The sequence below is a fragment of the Melanostigma gelatinosum genome (assembly GCF_949748355.1).
Source record: "Melanostigma gelatinosum genome assembly, chromosome: 6".
NCBI lineage: Eukaryota > Metazoa > Chordata > Actinopteri > Perciformes > Zoarcidae > Melanostigma > Melanostigma gelatinosum.
In genome coordinates, this window is record NC_136639.1 from 3340064 (window position 1) to 3360858 (window position 20795).

Here is a 20795-nt window from a genome sequence, read left to right on the forward strand (position 1 = left end):
GTAGTACTTGTAGTAATACTGCTGGTGGTGGGGGTGCTGGGCTTGATCCCAGATTGTAAGTTAATTCCCTTTAAAACTATGGTTTTAAAATGTTAAAATAGAGATAAAAAATGACAAAAAATGACTAAATTCACATTTTGGGAGACTTTATTGGAGTGTGGAAGGCAAACAGGTTGCCTGCTTTCATTTTTGTATGAGTGCCGATGCAGACTTTCATGTTTATTTTAAGTTGTTTAAAAAAGCTTAACAACAGATGAAAATCCTGTTTTTTGCTGCCATCCAGTGTAACGACTTACTTTGCTGCAGTTCCATAGAAGTGTACTTCAGGGTGTCAGTAGAGCCATTAGTGATGCTGGCTGGGGTCTGGAATCTTTCACCGACGGAGGGCAGTGACAGAAACCACTTATCTCAGCATCTCCAGACGTATCTCCACAGCTCTGCAGAAAGGTCTGGCTCAGCCCATCAACATTCTGCAACAAGAGACAAAAAGACCACTCCGGCTTGTTTGTATTTCTGTAAACTGATCACAATCGTCTCGGGAAGTGACGCTAAGCACGAGATTGAGCGACGGAGCCTTCGGTAAAATAGATAAAACAGCAGATAGTGCTGCAGGGATGATGTATTTATGTAGGCCAACACAGGAAGTGGGATTATTCCATTGGATTATTGCAGTAAATAAATGTTTATGATATTTACACATTTTGTTCAGCAAGAAAAGCTTCACGAATGAACTCCGCTTTTATGACTTTTGTCGTGTAAATGTAGATTACAAGAATAAAAAAAGCTAGCGTTTAAACTAACTGCTCCACGTTGGCATTACTTCACATCGAAACCGTTAAGATAAAAGGCGTGACGACTCTCATTCCCATCAAACCTTTATGATTCTCAGCTGAGGTTTTGGTTACTTTAAATGTATTTCTCCAAAATCATATTACGCTGGCCGGCGTTGATATGTGGTTGGCCAGTGCACTTTACTTCTCCGTAGTCTGCTGGGGGAGCAGCATTGGAGCCAGAGACACCAACAGACTTAATAAACTGGTTAAGAAGGCCGGCTCCATCATTGGCTGCTAACAAGACTATCTGGAAGAGGTGGTGGAGAGGACACTGAAGAAACTATTATCCATATTGGATAACCAGGACCACCCTCTCCACCACCTCCTGCAGGGACAGACTGATCCAGATACAGGAGAACATTCTGCTATCAGACTCTATAATTAATCACCTGTGAACAGATCATCCTTCACATGACTACAACACCACGACACTGTCTTTGCACTATACTGTTTAGTTGATGTAGTTAGTTAATTTAACACTATTCTATTTCATACTGGGCATTTTTTATTTTATTTTATTTATATTTAATATGTTCTACTCTGTTATTTTATTGTATATAGTGTGCATTTTTCATTCTCAATAATTTATTTTTACTCTGTTACTTCGTTTGCTGAAGTTTATCTTTGCTGCTGTTATAAACTAATTTCCCCCTGGAGATGAATAAAGTATATAATTAGTATTATTAGTTTATATTATTAAGTACAGTGATCATGTGTACAGACATAAACTTCTCTAAAGTCTCTCCAGCTGTTAAAGCCGACTGACAGCTGTGATCAGCTGATCCTCCGTCATCAGAAACAGACGTCGCTTCACGTGACGCAGCTGAGGAAAGGACGTCTCTCATCTCCTTTCATCTCTCCTTGCGTGACGGCCCCTCCCTCCCTGTTTCCTTTCGTTTCACTTCTGGAGCTCGTTGTGTCGCAGCTTCTTCTTCTCTGCTTCTAAAGGTTAGTGAGCGACTCTTCTCACTGAGGGACTCTGACTCTTTGGTCAAATAATACTTGATGTTTTTCTTCAGTCAGCTGAACACAAATGGATTTAATGCGAAGTTTAGTATGTGCAGTATGACGTCATCGTCCGCACTAAAGCTACCGCACATCACTCCAATGAATAGAAGAGTAATTTAAGATCCTGTTATTTATTATTATTAAAGCTACAGTCAGATATAATATGAAGTATTTGACTGTGTACTATTTGAATCCCACATTGAAGTTAGACAAAAATAATGAATCTTGGTCTCTGGAAGGGACTTTGACATTAGATTATACAAATAGTACACAGTAAAGTACTTCATATTAGTACTGACTGTAGTCTAAATAAGAGGATCTTAAATTACTCTTCTGTTCCTTAATCACAAATAACTCACGCGATCCTTTACTTTGAAATCCAGACCGGAAGTACTCCTTGGAGGGATGTGCGGTAGTTAGCGCGGACAATGACGTCATACTGTACATACTAAACTTCAATTAGATTAGGACCTATTGTTCTTCTAATGTTGTTATTATTATTTATTCTGATTATTCTGATTATTTTTATTATAAAGCGTTTGGAGAGCAGAAATGAGCTCACAATAGTTTAAAGTCATGTCAGTAGGCATCAGTATAAATGACCTGTAAAGCAGTAAACGCTGAGATTCAGGTTACATGTCACAATAAAGGATGCACACTACATTGTGACAACACATCAGTAAACATCTGCAGATGAGAGCTCACAGTGCTTCATTGAAGGATTCAACGAACAGCCAGTTGAGCCCACTTTCCTCTCTCAGCCTCTGGATTCACTGCCGGTCCTCTTCTCTGGACTCCTCACTCGTCTCCTCTGCCAACGTGTTCTACTAGATTACTGTCAGACCTCCAGGAGACACAGAGAGTTTAGAGAGCTGCTTTTACTTTGACAGTCTGTTATGTTACAAACACTGAAGCTACTCTAAGTGGCCGTCTGCATAAAGAAGCTGTTCAGCTGATGTTAACCCGTTTTCAAAGAACATCAACCCAACAAATAATGATGGGTGCTTTATTGTGAAAAGCTGTAAACGGTGAAATGAGTCCGTTCAAGGTGACGGTTTCCCTTTGAGCCACCAGATGGCGACAGCCCCGTTAACAGCTCCACTAACAGCCTCATTGAGAGGAGACATCAGTGCGACTCCATCACAGAGAATCAGGACGTTGATGTGAAGGAGGACTGAGTGCTGATCAATGATTGGACGGATGCTTTCAGCTCTGCTCTCACTGGTTCCTCTACACATGACGGTACAAAGTGATGTGAATTCAGCAGCAGCTAACAAGGTCACATGACTGATTTTGGATTGTTGGACGAGCTGCTTCCTGCTCTGACTGGACGTGGAAACAGAGGAACATTTCAAACGTTGAAGAGCTTTTCAAAGTCACTCAAATAGAAGTGAAAGGTGACGTCATCCACAAAGAGAGGCCAATAAAAAGCCAGATGAAGAGTCTTCCTCTCGTCTTCAAACAAGCCAACAGACTAAAGAGCGTTGTGAACGTCATCTCTTAGAGAGGACTCTGCAGCTCAGAGGGACAACAGCATGGAAACTGTCCCATGAGTGTCTTTAGTGTTGAGGTGAATGAGCTGTGTGTGTTTGTCATGATGAAGAGAAATAATGTTGTTGTGTTTGTGTGAAGGTGTGGACTCTGCTATGAATCAGTGTGAGGACGGAGAGGAGGGAGTCCCTCCCTCTAAAACCAGCCACACCAAAGCTCAGAGGTGAGATGACCATCTCTACCTGTCCATGACTCAAAGTCTTTCATTCACTGACTCTGTTTCTACACGTGTGACCAGGACCCATCAGGGACCACACTGCCCTGGACCTGGACCTGAACCTGGACCTCAACCTGAACCCAGCTGTGTGTCCATGAAGAGTGACGGGTCTATGCCTTATTTTATAGACTTCAAAGATGGACGCCACTCTGTTGATCAAAGGTGAGGATTTCAAACTGATGGTGGTGATGATGATGATGATGGTCAGATGGTCACTCAGGTAAAACTCTTTTACACCACATGGTTCCTCTCTTCATCCTGATTAGACAGCATTGCTCTTCAACCATCATGGTCACCTCACTGCATCACTTCCTGTCTTTGCTGCACTGAATACAGCTTCAACATCAACACTGAAACATTTCTACATGAAACATTGATTTCATTCTAAATGTCTCCTAAAACTACCAGAATACAAATACACAGAGTACAGTAGGTTTATTACTTCACTGAATGTATCTGGTGTTTCTATCAGGAGGAAGCTGGAACAACCTGGACCTGGACCTGGACCTGAACCTGGACCGGGACCAGGACCCAGCTGTGTGTCCATGAAGAGTGACGGGTCTATGCCTTATTTTATAGACTTCAAAGATGGATGCCACTCTGTTGATCAAAGGTAAGGATTTCAAACTGATGGTGGTGATGATGGTGATGGTGATGATGATGGTTTGGATGATTATTCCAAAATAAAGTTACAAAGTACTTCACAATAAAACATGAAAGCAAATAAGAAACACAATCGTAAAATACGATTTTAAATAAATAAAATGCGTCATATGTAAAAATAATCCAAACGGTAAAAGTGAGTCTTCAGAAGATATTTAAAGAGGAAACTGAATTTTCCAGCCTTAGATTACCAGGAAGAGAGTTCCACAGCTGAGGGGCCCCACAGAAGAGAGGCGGCCTCTCCAAGCATTACAGAAAAGAGCCAGTTCAACAGATAAGACATCAACCAATCCAGCTCCACATCACTGATGCCACAGAGTTCTTTAGACGGCGGATTAAGACTTTGTGGTCCACTGTGTCAAAGGCTGAGCTGAGGTCAAGAATAATTCAAATGAGTACAGGCAGAAGGTCATGTGACCTTGACCTGAGAAGTCTCAGAGATGTGAAGAGAGTGAAAGTCAGACTGAAGATTCTCAAACATTTCACTGTTATTCATGAAAGAAATCAATGGAGTGGGAAGAGTCTTTTCTAAAATCTTATAAAAACGGCAGCATGTTTAGAATGAGAGAGGAGATACCAGTTGACATGGAGCAGTTAATAACGACGAAAACATCCGGACCAACCGTCTAAACACAGCTTTTAAACATGAAGTGAATTCAGTCTCAGAGGCAAGTGGATGGTTTTAAAGTGTAACAGTGGTTCAAAGGTTGACAGAGAGATTTCACTAAAGTGGTCCTCAGGTAATCAGTGGACCTGATTGTTCATGATTCCTCCACAGAGAGGACCAGGAGAGCTCAGAGGTTCCCAGAGGTCAGTCTGCCCAGCAGCATCAAACACACCTGGACTCCATATTTACGGTCTGTACATGTACAACTACTGTTACATCTATTGTGTTCACAATCATCTCCATGCTGCACTTTGTAGACCAGTGGATCGTCAGTCTGTCCCACATGGATCTGATGTTTGCTTCCATGGTTTTAGTTTGTGTCATTCATAGAATATTCTGTTCCAGCTGCTGGAGGAGACCATCGTCACTTTTGTGAAGAACGAGCTGAAGAAGATCCAGAAGGTTGTGAGTTCAGATTACCCAGAATGCTTAGAGAGTCAGAGGGAGGATGAGGAGGTGCTGGACGGTGAGGATGAAGAACAGAGGAGGAACAGCAGAGAGGCATTTGTGGAGATCACAATGAACTTCCTGAGGAGAATGAAGCAGGAGGAGCTGGCTGACTGTCTGCAGAGCAGTAAGAGGATTTCTCTAAAGATTCAACATGCTGGATAAATGTGACGTTTACTAACGTCTCAAGAGATGGACCAACATGTATTCAGATATGTTGACATATTTCTCGGATAATGTATTCATTGATGTTCTTTGTTTTTATTCAGGAAGTCATTCAGGAGTTCCTGCTGCAGTTTGTCAACGTGAACTCAAATCTAACCTGAAGAAGAAGTTCCAGAGTGTGTTTGAGGGGATCGCTAAAGCAGGAAACCCAACCCTTCTGAATGAGATGTACACAGAGCTCTACATCACAGAGGGAGGGACTGCAGAGGTCAATGATCAACATGAGGTCAGACAGATTGAAACAGCATCCAGGAAACCACACAGACCAGAAACAACCATCAGACAAGAAGACCTCTTTAAAGCCTCACCTGGAGCAGAGGAACCAATCAGAACAGTGATGACAAAGGGAGTGGCTGGCATTGGGAAAACAGTCTTAACACAGAAGTTCACTCTGGACTGGGCTGAAGACGAAGCCCACCAGGACATACAGTTCACATTTCCATTCACCTTCAGAGAGCTGAATGTGCTGAAAGAGAAGAAGTTCAGCTTGGTGGAGCTTGTTCATCACTTCTTCAGTGAAACCAAAGGAGCAGGAATCTGCAGGTTTGAAGAGTTCCTGGTTCTGTTCATCTTTGACGGTCTGGATGAGTGTCGACTTCCTCTGGACTTCCACCACAATGAGATCCTGACTGATGTTACAGAGTCCACCTCAGTGGATGTGCTGCTGACAAACCTCTTCAGGGGGAAACTGCTTCCCTCTGCTCGCCTCTGGATAACCACACGACCTGCAGCAGCCAATCAGATCCCTCCTGAGTGTGTCGACATGGTGACAGAGGTCAGAGGGTTCACTGACCCACAGAAGGAGGAGTACTTCAGGAAGAGATTCAGAGATAAGGAGCAGGCCAGAAGGATCATCTCCCACATCAAGACCTCACGAAGCCTCCACATCATGTGCCACATCCCAGTCTTCTGCTGGATCACTGCTACAGTTCTGGAGGATGTGTTGAAGACCAGAGAGGGAGGAGAGCTGCCCAAGACCCTGACTGAGATGTACATCCACTTCCTGGTGGTTCAGTCCAAACTGAAGAAGGTCAAGTATGATGGAGGAGCTGCGACAGATCACTGGAGTCCAGAGAGCAGGGAGATGACCGAATCTCTGGGAAAACTGGCTTTTGATCAGCTGCAGAAAGGCAACCTGATCTTCTATGAATCCGACCTGACAGAGTGTGGCATCGACATCAGAGCAGCCTCAGTGTACTCAGGAGTGTTCACACAGGTCTTTAGAGAGGAGAGAGGACTGTACCAGGACAAGGTCTTCTGCTTCGTCCATCTGAGTGTTCAGGAGTTTCTGGCTGCTCTTCATGTCCATCTGACCTTCATCAACTCTGGAGTCAATCTGCTGTCAGAAGAACCAACAACCTCCCGTTGGTCTGAAGACTTTAGAGACAAACCTGAACGAACACATCTCTACCAGAGTGCTGTGGACAAGGCCTTACAGAGTCCAAATGGACACCTGGACTTGTTCCTCCGCTTCCTTCTGGGTCTTTCTCTGGAGACCAATCAGACTCTCCTACGAGGTCTGCTGACACAGACAGGAAGTAGCTCACAGACCAATCGGGAAACAGCCCAGTACATCAAGAAGAAGATCAGTGAGGATGTGTCTCCAGAGAAAAGCATCAATCTGTTCCACTGTCTGAATGAACTGAATGATGGTTCTCTAGTGGAGCAGATCCAACAGGCCCTGAGTTCAGGACGTCTCTCCACAGATGAACTGTCTCCTGCTCAGTGGTCAGCTCTGGGCTTCATCTTACTGTCATCAGAAGAAGATCTGGACGTGTTTGACCTGAAGAAATACTCTGCTTCAGAGGAGGCTCTTCTGAGGCTGCTGCCAGTGGTCAAAGCCTCCAACAAAGCTCTGTAAGTACAGAGAGAGTTAGATTCATATATCAAAACTTAAATACGCCAATATCTTTTCTACTTATTGTTTATTTCTTCTTCATCATTGTCTCTTCAGACTGAGTGACTGTAACCTCTCAGGGAGAATCTGTGAAGCTCTGTCCTCAGTTCTCAGCTCCCAGTCCTCTAGTCTGAGAGAGATGGACCTGAGTAACAACGACCTGCAGGATTCAGGAGTGAAGATGCTGTCTGGAGGACTAAAGAGTCCACATTGTACACTGGAGACTCTCAGGTGACCCTGTGAATTACTTTTCTTTGACTAAGTTCTAAGTTTAAAGTTTACACACAAACAGATTGGTGATGACAGTAATACACACAAACCTTCCAGCCCTCACAGTTCCCTCAGATCCCTCAGATCATGTGACACGTGTGTTGTTTTGTGTGTTTGCAGCCTGTCAGGCTGTCTGATCACAGAGGAAGGCTGTGCTTCTCTGGCCTCAGCTCTGAGCTCCAACCCCTCCCATCTGAGAGAGCTGGACCTGAGCTACAATCATCCAGGAGACTCAGGAGTGAAGATGCTGTCTGATGGACTGAAGGATCCATACTGGAGACTGGAAACTCTCAGGTATGAAGAGGCCTGCTGCAGCCACAGACACTCAGTCTGATGGAGGAGGTCGAGCTGGAGACTTGTTCTCTGTCACACTGTCAGCCTGGTTAATAAGACCCTGATACACCAAGCTGACCTCAAACTACCAGAGACATATCAAACAATAGTAGATGTTTTGATGCTTGTGTGTGTTGCTCTTTAGTCCAGACATTATTGTGAAAAGACAAAGAAACAATCTGTTTAAAGCATCTTGATGAATCATCACAATAGGATGTATGTACATCCTATTGTATTTGTACATCCAACCACTAGCTGGTGAACATATTGGAGCATTTAGCAGCTAAAGAGACAGATGTTTCCCTCAGGAGGTGGTGGAGACCAAACACAGAGCTACGAGAGAGAGAATAGTGGACTTCCATTCATCAGGAGACACAAACACTCCTTGTCACGACCTGGCTCTGACAGTCATAACCTAATCAGGGAGACACAGACGGGTTTCCAAAAGCAAAGAGTTTTATTCGACATAGCAATACGTCGAACAACAAAGGTGGCTGGAACGAGCCGTTCTCGTTCCTCCACGGGGCGATAGGAGAGCGGGGTCTGACAGTCAGGAAGGCGGAGCTTTATACTGGAGCACTGGCCCAGGTGTCTCCAGTCTGCAATCTCCCGGATCCTGCCATTAAAGAGACACACACACACACACACACACACACACACACACACACACACACACACACACACACACACACACACACACACACACACACACACACACACACACACACACACACCAGGAACACTCCTGATGAGTCATCATGTTGATGTGTAACTGCAGGATGTGGAGCAGCTGGTTGATATCATGTTCGACACAACTACTTTATAAGCTGATAAGATGTCACATGTTGTGTTCACAGCTTGTTTTCACTGAACCACAAGTGGACAAAGAAATGAATAGATGCAGGTTTAAACATGTGACTCACTGACTGACTGTCGAGGAAACTGAGTGTGAAATGGATGATGATGGTCAATATAACACTGATAATAATACATCATGAATAAGTGAAGATAATGAGCTGTCGTCATGGGCCAATCAGAAGAAGCTCCAGTGAAGTCACAGAGTATGAGCTGATGAATAATAAGTGCTCATGTGAAGATGAATAACAAAGCTCTGTGTGTGAGAGTGATGTAATGTCCATGTCTCCATGCTGCTCTGACCCCCCTCCTGCTTTCAGGGTGGAGCCTGCTGGAGTCCGATGGTCCAGACCAGGTCTGAGGAAGTGTAAGTGTGCTTTGAGTTAGATTCATGAAAACAAAGCATCTTCAAACTGTGACATCACTCATTCACATCTCTGATGTCATCATCAAACACATGATAGATTCATAACTGCAGCCGTGTTGTGTCTTGTTCTCTCCATCAGATTCCTGTGAACTCACACTCGACACAAACACAGTGAACAGGAGACTCAAACTGTCTGACAACAACAGGGAGATGGCACTTGTGGAGGAGGATCAGTCATACCCTGATCATCCAGACAGGTTTGACCACTATCTTCAGCTGCTGTGTAGCACTGGTCTGACTGGTCGCTGTTACTGGGAGGTCGAGTGGAGAGAAGGAGTTTATATATCAGTGAGTTACAGAGGAATCAGGAGGAGAGGAGACAGTAGAGACTGTGAGTTTGGAGAGAATGATCAGTCCTGGTGTCTGTGGTGCTCTGATGATGGTCGTTACTCTGTCTGTCACAATAAGACAGAAACGTACATCTCCTCCTCCTCCTCCTCCTCTGGTAGAGTAGCAGTGTATGTGGACTGGCCTGCTGGCTCTCTGTCCTTCTACAGAGTCTCCTCTGACACACTGATCCACCTCCACACCTTCAACACCACATTCACTGAACCTCTTTATCCTGGCTTTGGGTTCATCTCCTGGTCCAAGCCTGGTTCCTCGGTGTCTCTGTGTTCTCTGGAGGAGGGAGAGTCTCCTCCTGCTAGAGGAACCTTCTCTCTGCTGACCAGATAGTTCAGTGTGTACAGCAAGGGTCTTCAATTAAAATTCCAAAAGGTCCAGATTGAGAAAATCTCCTCGGGCAAAGGTCCGGAACATTACAATAATATCTAACTTGCCATTTAGTGCCATAAATATATTCAAGAAGCCTAGTAGTAGTAACAACGTCTTTGTGTAGTCAACAACTGTCGAATCAAATAAAGTACACATCAATTATATTTTAACAAATTATCATTCTCACTTTTCAAATTTAACTGGATGGATTATAAATAATACATAAATAAATGTTCTTCTCATCTCAAGTACAATAAGGGCTGCATGAAAGAATAACTGACATAACAGAAAGCTTTTCAAAAATGTGCATCTTAAAATAATGTACTTAATCTTGTAAAAATGAATTTCACTGAATTGTCCTGCAGCTTTAAATTCAGTTCATTCATGTGTGAAGTGATGTCAATCAAAGAAGACACAATATTCTATTTTTCTCATCTTGAAATTCGAGAAATGAGTGCGCATGGACTTTGTGTGTTTATTTAACTACTAGTTTCAGCTCTATTCTCCCTGTTAACATCATTGAACAGTGAACTAATGGGCTCTGAGATTTATTTTCTGTGATATAATTTCAGATGCGAGTGGGTACGTTTGTTCAAAAAAGTTGTGCTTTGTCTCGTAGTGTCGCTTCATTTACCGCTTTTAATAATCGTCACAGTCTCTAAACATGTGAGACACACTGGCTATAAACAGTCCGTGTGAAGAATTAACCTGTAAGAGTCTGTTCATTCTTGGTTAAAGACTCTGGTCTCTTTGACCACTTTTCTCTTTTTGGAGAACGTCATGTGAAATAACTTCTCTGACTCACGTATTATTCTCCTGCTCTTCCTTCTCTTTCCTCATCTCTTCCCGAGGAAACGTGTCAGAATACCCACATTTGATTGGCGGAGCTGCATCACGCGATGTGATTTACAACGCATTGGTCGGTGTGTTTCCTGCACCGCTGAACGAGTGCCGTAACGGCTGAAAAAGCTGCGCCGGTTAAAATAGAAGCGCTCCGTCAAAAATAAAATCGATTTTAGGTCCTGGGTCCGGATACAACGGCGTCTGGGTCCGGATCCGGACCGCGGTCCGCCAATTGGCGACCCCTGGTGTACAAGATCACACACAGCTGATGAGAGTTGGTACCAACCTGATCTCTCAGTGGTTGTAGATGCAGTTGGAGCAGGTGAGGGGTACCTGAGCTGGTCTGGACTCTGGGGGGTTGAGAGCTCTCTGGGACTTGTGGTGTTGCAGATGGATGTGTGAAAGAGCTGAGCGAGGTCCATGTAATGACCTGGAATGATGTGTTGTCTGAGAGAAGCTGTGAAACATCTTTGACTTTGTGTAGAAAACTGAACTTTGTTGTCTTGAAACATTTGTTTGTGTTCAGAAAAACCTCCGAATGTCAAACAAGAGTCTTTCTGGATCAAATGCAGCATCTGTGGAACAAGAAGCACAAGTTGTGAAGAGTTGTTTTGATTTGAACAAACTAAATTCATCTTCTTTGATCATCGTGTAACAAATGCGTGGCGATATAATATCGCCACGCAAAATATCGCGATACTATGCTGTATCGATTCTTTCCCCCATGTCCGTCAAGGTGGAATACTGTCACCTGCTCTTTTTAATCTACATATGGATGATCTTTTGAAAAAACAAAGAGTGCAGGACGTATGGTGGGGGAAAGTCTTGTTAACCATCTGATGTACGCTGATGACTTCGTGGTCCTGTCTCCTTATAGCGCTGGTTTACAGCAATTGCTCAGAGTCTGCTCACGGTATGGCGTGCAGTGTGACATCGAATTCAACTCTAAAAAGAGTGTTATCGCGATTGCTAAAACCAAGGAGGATCAGAAGCTACATTTTCCCTCATTTTTTATGGGAGGTCAAGAGCTAAATATGGTGCACAAAATTAAATATTTGGGTCACATCATCAGGAATGACCTAAGTGATGATGACGATGTGCAGCAGCAGTGTTGCAAATTGTATGCTCAAGCTAATATGCTGGCAGGTAAATTTCACATGTGTACAGATGATGTTAAAACAGCTCTCTTCAGAGCCGACTGTACTCACTGTATACAGCCCAGCTGTGGTGCAGCTGTAGTAAAGCCAAAATGAAGAAGATTCAGGTGGCATTTAATGATGCTTTTAGAATCTTGCTCAAGCTTCCAAGATGGACAAGTGCTAGTCATATGTTTGTGAAATGTTCCCACCTTCCATGCTGTGTTGAGGAATTTTATTTACAAATTTAAATGTCGGTTAAATGACTCAGAAAATGCAATTATAAAAGCCGTAACTCATCCAACACAAAGCGACACAAGATATTCTTCTTGTTTCTGGAAACATTGGAACAAATGTCTGTTTTTAACAACGAGTGACTTTTTTAACTGAACTGTGTCTTGGTGTCCTCGTATTGTATTGTATTTTATATATTGTTGTTGTGTTTGTGTTGTTGTTTTTTTGATACTATGTGGACTCATGAGTCTGAAATAAATGTTGAAGATATATATTACATTTATACATTATACTTGTTTTCTGCAGCCAGCAGGTGGCGCTCTGTGGAGTTGAATGACCCGTCAATTAATGACTTATTAGTAAACTGTTTAATCTGCTTTACATTCTTCAACTTGAATTGAGGATGTTGTCAGGTCTAATGTTTTCAGCTGAAGTCGCTTTATCTTCTTCTTCAGTCTTGTATTCTTCTTCTTCATAATATTCTTAACCTTAATTGATGTGGTGGTTAATTGTAAATTAAATGTGATAATCTGCCTCTGAGCCTGTGCGTGTGTGCTCGCCATCCTTATTGCTCTTTAAAAGTGACGCCTTGTGTCACTGAAAGTTATTGAAACTTTGTTGCAGCGTTTCAGGGCGTTTTCACACCTTCAGTTCGTTTGCTTTGTTCTGATTCAGGGATTAATATGATACAATGTTGCAGTTGCCCCTTTGTTCGGTTTGTGTTCACACTGCAACATTTAACAACAGCGGACTAAATATTGTAAACAAACGCCACGCGCGAGCAAACTGTTCTCTCATTGGTCCGATTTCTATGCGGCTATAAATAGGCTCTGTTGCTTCTTTTTTTTAAGGTGTGCGGGATTGGGGGTGCGTGAACCCGGTCGGGATGTAGAAGGGGTTGCGCGGCCTAAAAAGTTTGGCACCGCTGGTCTAGGGCTAGGCCTAGGGTACATCCCAAGTCTCTTATTTGTCATTTCCAACTTCCGGTTCAGGCGAGGATTGCGTTCCGGAAGTTCAACCGGAATCAAGGAAATTGTCTCTTATTTGTAATTTCTTCATTTCCTCGCTCCTCAACAACTTCCGTTTCAAGGAGGATCATTTCCTCGCTCCTCGATCCTCGCTCGAACCGGAAGTTAAAAGTGTAATAAACCAAAAAATGAATATCCACATGGAGAAAAAAAAATACTGTATCCGTTTTTAACCACCGAGTGGGTCCTCTTCCACCAAACAAGCGATCTTTTGTCGACAACCGGAAGTTGACCGTGCAGCTGCTTCCGGTTTCCCCGCCCTCTCTCCCGCCCTGTCTTCTGGGTTGTTTGCAAACAGTTCCGTCCTCCGGGTCCGTGGGTTCCCCTCCACGATGGGGGAAAACGTCGACAGCGAGATCATTGAGCACCACGTCGAGGAGGAGATGGAGAAGAAGGACGCGAGGAGCCACGCAGCCTCCTCCTCCTCGTTCCTAGAGAACTTTAGCGCTCCGTCCGAGTCTGACAGAGAGGCCCACAGCGGCACCCAGTCCTCCCACAGACTGCTGGCCTACAGCGACGCGCTCATCTCCATCATCGCCACCGTCATGGTGAGACACCCGAGCCTCGAACCGTATCATCATCATAATAACAATAATAATAATCACAACTGTATTGATAGAGCACCTTTAGAAACAGAGTTTACAAAGTGCTTTGACAGACAAAGCAAGAAAATAATAACAATAAGCTCAGTGAGACAGTCGATACGATAAAAATGAAATAAAAAATAAATAAAATAATATATATGTTTAGTAAAATAAAAATAAACAAATAAAAATAATTTATTAAAAATAAAACTGAAAAGCGACAACATCACATAAAAGCCAGTGTGTAAAAATGTGATTCTGTTAACTCAGGCTTCACGGTGGTGGTGGGAACAAGTATCAGGGATCAATAACATTATTATTATTCCATGAGTTTAGTAAATATCTTGCAGAAGTAGTGTGGAAACAAACATTAGTGCATTGACCCGAGTACAATTTAAATTTTACTCCTTAATACTTCTGTTTCACTACATTTCAGAGGGAAAAAATATACTTTCTACTGCATTTAAACGACATGCGATTAATATGCTGTTGGTTAACTAGCAGGAATCAAGAGAGTTTGAATTTTAGCAGCCAATCAGCACTTAATATTGAACCACCATCTTGTGTTAAGGTCTGATAATACTTATCTCCAATAACCATAATAAGTCATAACTGCTGGAAAGAGACGATATAGTCCCTTAATATTAGAGAGGAGGCAGACATCTCTACGTTGATAGATAAATAGCAATAAAAGGTATGAAATGTATGTGTTTTTAGATTTGTGGGTGAACTGTCCCTTTAACAAACAGAGAACAGGCGTACCGGTCAGTGTGAACGCATTGTTTCTACAGATGTGTCTCCCTCTGAACGTTTCATATTTCCTTTATTCACAGATTTTACCTGTTGCCCATACGAAGATGGAAAATAATGAGGTGGAGTCTGACAGTAGGAATAGATGTGTAACAGAATGTCATTATTTTATTCCTGTAAAGCTTATGAGGACGATAATAAATGTTCTGATACAATAATAATAACAGGCGACATGTTATGAATGTGTTTGTGTGCCCTGCAGGAGTTGAGGGAGAGTGTTCAGCTTCTGCTCACAACTAAGATCGCTGTTTACTTGATGACGTTCCTGATTGTGACTGTTGCATGGGCTGCTCATATCAGGTGAGTTATGATTATTATTATTATTAGTGGTGGTGGTACAGCAGATTTTAGGTTTATAATTCATCATGTGCTCATTCTGTGTTGAACTTTGCAGGTTATTTCAAGTTATTGTCCGTATCGACGATTGCCTCGCGCTGCTGAACCTCGTAAGTATCAACAACAGGACATCGTGGATATTTCATTAGAGGATTCGAGAAAGTATTTCACAAGTGTTGAGACTGTAATAACAATGGATTGTATGACATGCAGCGCTAGTTGGTTGCATTTTATGTCTACGTACTGTAAAGTTAATTTATTGTCCTGATTTATATCATTTGATTGGCTCGTTAGCGTGTTGTTAGATTTGATTGTCCAATTAGTTTCCAGCTGCTTTAATGTACAAAGAGACCTGCTCATGAGCTCACACATACAGAATGTGTTTCATAAATTGATAACTGATTTCCTACACAATTACATCAGAATTAATACTCAATAAAATACTCATAATTTCCTTCTCCCTGAACGTTGACATTCAAATTATAAATCAACTTTTAAATGCTACACAGCTTCTGTTTGTCTATTCATTCTGTTCAACTCCGGTATTTCTAATATAGTTATAAAGATCAGGCTACAGTAATATTATCAGTAATATATCTATTTATTTAATCATATTACAGCGGTGGCTGCGTAGGATTGTTTCTGACTCGTGTGATCAAAACATTTCCAATAACTTCGGAGCATTTTAAAGTACAAAAGTCAATACATGGAATAATTTCCAAAATTCACATTTTTTAATCTAAGGAAACGTTCAACATGTTTGCTCTCCCGCTTCCTACACACCTGTGGTTAAAGGGGCGGTTCATCAGCAATCCAACAGCATCATAAATTACATTTAAAGAACCAAAAATGGACAAAATAAAAAGATGTCCCATTTGTTGAATGGTGATAATGTCATGAAATATAACAAAAGACATTTAAAACCTCAATAGAAGCTTTGTAAAGAAACGACACTCGGTCCAGCTCGAACTTTAAGTATTTCACTGAAACTGTGTTTTGAGCACTTTGAGCACGTTTCCTTCTCTCTAATGTGAAGCTCTGCTTCCGCTTCTCCGTCAGGCCTGCATGATGCTGATCACCTTTCTGCCGTACACGGTGAGTTTGAGGCCCGGCGGACGCCGTCTACACGAACAAATGTTCATCTGGCCGACGTCATTCACGCCCTCTTCTCTCTGCAGTTCTCTCTGATGGCGGCCTTCCCCGAGAACATCCTCGGCCTTCTACTGTTTTGTGGCTGTGTGATGGTGATGGGCGTCATCCAGGTGAGCCAGTTAAAGCGTTTTATACTTTTATAAAGCGTTTCATTGTTGCAGTTTTTATCTGTTAGAACTAATCACAATCCTACACACCTTGTTTCCGTAGTCGGTGATCGTGTTGTACGCCTTCAGCCGTCCCTTCCTGCTCAACGAGCAGATCCAGATCTCGGAGAACCAGAACTTCTACAAACACCACATCCTCAAAGTCATCATGCGGGTTCCCCTCATGTGCTTCTTCGCCAGCATCTTCTCCTTCATCTTCTTCCAGCTGGTAGGTGGCAGAGAGGGAATTTTGTTTAAATTGAACGATGAACTGATCAGACTTTGGTGGTCAAAGATCGATGAGATCTCACGAAACATAACTCACGAATAGATATGCTAATTATGAACGAAAGCCTTGAATGTAAACTGGTTGTTGGAGACATGCGGTACTTCTAGTTAAGAGTTTAAAGATGCCACATTTAACTTAACACCAGCAGATGATTGGACGGTTTGAGATCATCTGCTTTGAGGCGTCTCTTCATCTTGTTCTACGTTTTAGGACTTTATTAAAGATGAATATGACATTCGGTACGGCTCGAACTTAAGTTCTTTGATTAATGATTAAATCTATAAATTAAAGTTTTGATAAATGCATCAGTATTCCCAGTCAGGAGCTCCTGCTCTGTCTAAAACACCGACGTTACATTACGACGCTGTGAATCTCTTCTTTGTCGTGATGTTTTCATTTGTCTCTCAGTCTTACGTGCTGTTGGCGGTCGTCATCTTCCTGCCGTACATCTCGCAGTCTTTGAAGTGGTGTCGCAGCAAAGCAATTGGTAAGAACCATGTTTTACATTGACATGTATGGGAAACGTGAAGTAGAGACGCCGTGTACGTCTCTGGTAGAGACCTGTCAATCAGCGTGTAGCCCCGCCCTAAAGCATCCCCTGCTTTATGGTCTGTGTGACTCTAAATGGACCATAATGTACTAAATGAACATCATGCTGTATTGAAGAAGACTTGAAACTAGAGATTGAGACATACTCATGTTTACAATGTTTACTGAGGGAATAAATCAAGAGAGAAGTAGAGTCATTTTCTCATAGACGTCTATACAACCGGAGGAGTCGCCCCCTGGTGGACACTAGAGAGAATGCAGCTTTAAGACACTTCGGCTTCACTCTTCAGAAGCGGCGGTTGCCGCCTGTATGTGCATCACATTTTTGAAACACAAACCAGATCTTGTCCATTTCAGGTCAGGTGCCGGAGAGTCCAGACTCCACGTTGTTTTACACCTACCTGCCCAACGAGCCCCTCAGCAAGGACCGAGTGGAGGCTTTCAGCGATGGAGTTTACGCCATCGTAGCAACGCTTCTCATCCTGGACATATGGTGTGTTTTTAACTCCATTTCTTTGAATGGGTAGACCTGGGACACAAGCAGGCAAGGGTTAAAAACACAAAGCTGTGCAGGAGATCCCACGATGTAGCGCAACCATCATGTTGCTTTATGAGGAACGTCTTGGGCTTCATCTGCAGTGAATCCGAGGTTGGCTTTCACCTCGTTGAGGGCCCGACTTTGAAAGTTGTGTTTCCAAACAGCAGCTGACAAAATCGTACTCATAGTGCCGTTAAGTGAAGCTGCCTAACTTCATGGCTAGGCCCTCGTTTCAGTGACATCTTCATAGCTGCTACGAAATAGTCAAAGGTCAAAACACCCGACTGCCGAACAAGATTTTGCTCAATTGCCGCCAACATAAAACTATGGACTAAGTTCGGTTAACGGTGTGAGAAAAGTGTGCTTTCAACGTTAATCCTCTCTGGTTCCTTCCCGTCAGCGAGGACAACGTTCCAGACCCGACCGTGGTGCAGAAGCAGTTCGGCGGGAGCCTGATAGCGGCCCTGCGGGTCTACGGCCCGGAGTACCTCGCCTACTTCGGCTCCTTCGCCACCGTCGGCCTCCTCTGGTTCGTGCACCACTCGCTCTTCCTCCACGTGACCAAGACGACGCGCTTCATGGGCCTGCTGAACACCTTCTCCCTGGCGTTTGTCGGAGGTCTGCCGCTAGCCTACCAGCTGACGCACGAATTCCCGGCCGACTCTCGCAACGAACTGGAAGCCATTCAGATCAGCTGCGTGATCATTTTCTTCGCCGGCATCTTTCAGCTCACCATCTGGGTGGTGGCTCTTTACAACGAACGGGAAACTCTGCACCCGTACGTGCGATACGGCGGACGCGAGCACATATTCATGCTGGCCAAGCTCTCTCTGTACCCCTGCGTGGCTCTGGGGACGTTTTTCCTGACGTGCATTTTGAGTAAATTCAGCGCCGCGATTTTCCACCTGATGGAGATCACCGTGCCTTTTGCTTTTATTGTGTTGCGGCTGCTGGTGCGCGTCGGGCGAGCTTCGCTTCGGCTCATCTTCTGTCCCGACAGGCCCGACCAGAGGGGCGCCGTAGTGGAGGAAGATGACGAGACGAGAGTGCCGTTCAGCGCTTTAGTCACCTAGCTAGCTTGAAGGGGGCGTGGCCACAGGAAATATCACGCTAACTGACGGAGCGGTGAGGCGGCGCTGGCCTCAGAGCAGAGTTACTGTAAAGGGACGGAGTTGGGAATCGAGGAGGAATCAGTGAAAATAGGATTGGCAAGATTTCACACGTTGAGGGCGAAGTTTGGGAAGTAGAGTAGAGACAGCAGGACACCGACGGCCCAAAGTCCATCCATTCATTTACTCTTATAAACCGTGACTTGAAGAATATGCTAATGCTAGTTCTGATGAGCAAACAATCATCTTCAGGCACCTACAGCTTTGAAATAACCAACAAATATCCCACTTTTAATTTTAAAGCTCACAAAGGGTCAAACATTTGAACTATTTTCTGTTTTCAGCTTTAAGTCGGCAGTTTGTACAAACAGGAAAAACAGGCTTCTTATAATTATCGTCAATTAAAAGTGTGCCGATGAACGGTCCGTCCAACTGGTTTGGTTTTAATTCTGCCTTTTAATTTTAGACAATTTGCTGAACATGTTGCAGAAAAAAGAAATACCTGAGAGTCAACACAGAAAGTATTTAAATACTTTGTGTGTTGACAAGGAAAAGTTCCGATGTCTCAAGTTTGTCTCCTTTCAGACTTTAGCGGCAATATAAACGTTGCAGTTGGCCAGTTGGCGACTGACAGGGTTCACGTCGGTAGCGTATGCACTTTAAACATGAGCAGAACGGGTACGGCCATCAAATGGAAAATTGCACTGTTTTAAAATCGTCCGATTCACAAACGTAACTTGAGATTACCCCGAGAGGCAAGAGGGAGGAGAGCGTGGTGATCCAGTTTCTACATGTCTTGTTTTTATCTGTGAAACAGGTGGAAAGAAGTTTGTTATTGTAATCATCATTTCGGCCACAAGAGGCTAAACTTTAGCGTACGATGCATAACTTAACACACAATTAATTCACCTTAAACTCACCTGGAATAAAATGCTTTTAGTCTCATTTAGAACACGGGTTAGTGGTGCGTTTCACCCTCTTGTGGCCAGAATGAGTATTACAACAAATCACTTGAGCACCTGTTTCACTGAAGGAAAAATAAATGATTTAAGGAACTTAACGCCTGTTCTTCAGTCATAACCACTGAAGACTGAAGAGAGACAACTATTCAGATCAGAATTAGAAAATGGATTTTCCACACTTGCCTCCCAGGGCTTCCGTAGATATTTGTGTATGTAATGTCACCTTTTTTAGTTATGTCACAATGTTTATCTTTTATTGGACGACTGTGCACTTAAATGACCCCGAAAACGACCTCCGTTTAAATGTAGAAAAATGCTGACTGTGCATGGCTGCTGTTGATTTTAGGTTCAGTGATGATTTCAGGATTTCTGTCTTTAAAAAGTAACGTCAACTTAATGTTACTACAGGATGTTAAGAACAGAATGAATCGATGAGGTTTCTTATTTTTATGTTGAGGTTTGTGACATCATGTCGAGTCTATTCCTCCACAAGAGGTCACTGTTTCTGTTAAACTGTCCTGAAGAGACTTTCGTCTCTGATGATGTACGTCTGTGTGTTCGATACTCAAATCTGAGACGCACTTTAATGGAAACCTGTCGGGTGACTGAGAATATCGACTAGTGACTAAACAACAGACTGGAATCGTTACTTTGAAGACGTCACGTTTTTTATTCTGTTGATGAATTAAGCGCAGCTTCTATATCAGAGCTTCATTTAGAAGCAAGTCTGTTTTTATTTATTCATTATTTGTATCGAATGATCTGCAAGCAGCATTGATTGATTTGAGTCTGAATATTCACGTCGTCTGCTCTGTAACGCTGCGTACAATCTGTTTTTAAATGTCAAATCAACAACTGTTGAGCTTTGTTTTGTGAATAAATCTGTTCCTTCAATGTGAAAGTGAATTCTCCGTCTTATTAGGAACCGAAGTGAACAAAATGTACAAGATTGTAAAGAAAAGAAACTTTATT

At 43.0% G+C, this 20795-nt stretch overlaps 2 protein-coding genes across 2 annotated transcripts; both read left to right on the forward strand.

Annotated features, from left to right (window-relative positions):
* The first annotated feature begins 1744 nt into the window (after positions 1 to 1744).
* Positions 1745 to 12860, forward strand: LOC306778887 (NLR family CARD domain-containing protein 3-like). The gene is made up of 11 exons (XM_079270611.1): positions 1745 to 1781; positions 3474 to 3555; positions 3631 to 3771; positions 4082 to 4222; positions 5051 to 5129; positions 5285 to 5513; positions 5656 to 7468; positions 7566 to 7739; positions 7899 to 8072; positions 9287 to 9333; positions 9473 to 12860. The coding sequence occupies exons 2-11, from the start codon at positions 3488 to 3490 to the stop codon at positions 10066 to 10068; spliced, it is 3462 nt and encodes a 1153-aa protein (XP_079126737.1). The 5' UTR covers positions 1745 to 1781; positions 3474 to 3487; the 3' UTR covers positions 10069 to 12860.
* Positions 12861 to 13633: 773 nt separating this feature from the next.
* On the forward strand, positions 13634 to 20711 carry tmem175 (transmembrane protein 175). Its single transcript, XM_079270650.1, has 10 exons — positions 13634 to 13896; positions 14766 to 14804; positions 14945 to 15042; positions 15137 to 15188; positions 16138 to 16173; positions 16257 to 16340; positions 16441 to 16605; positions 17074 to 17152; positions 17572 to 17707; positions 18153 to 20711. Exons 1-10 carry the CDS (start codon positions 13681 to 13683, stop codon positions 18823 to 18825), a joined length of 1578 nt encoding a protein of 525 aa, XP_079126776.1. The 5' UTR covers positions 13634 to 13680; the 3' UTR covers positions 18826 to 20711.
* The last annotated feature ends 84 nt before the right edge of the window (positions 20712 to 20795 follow it).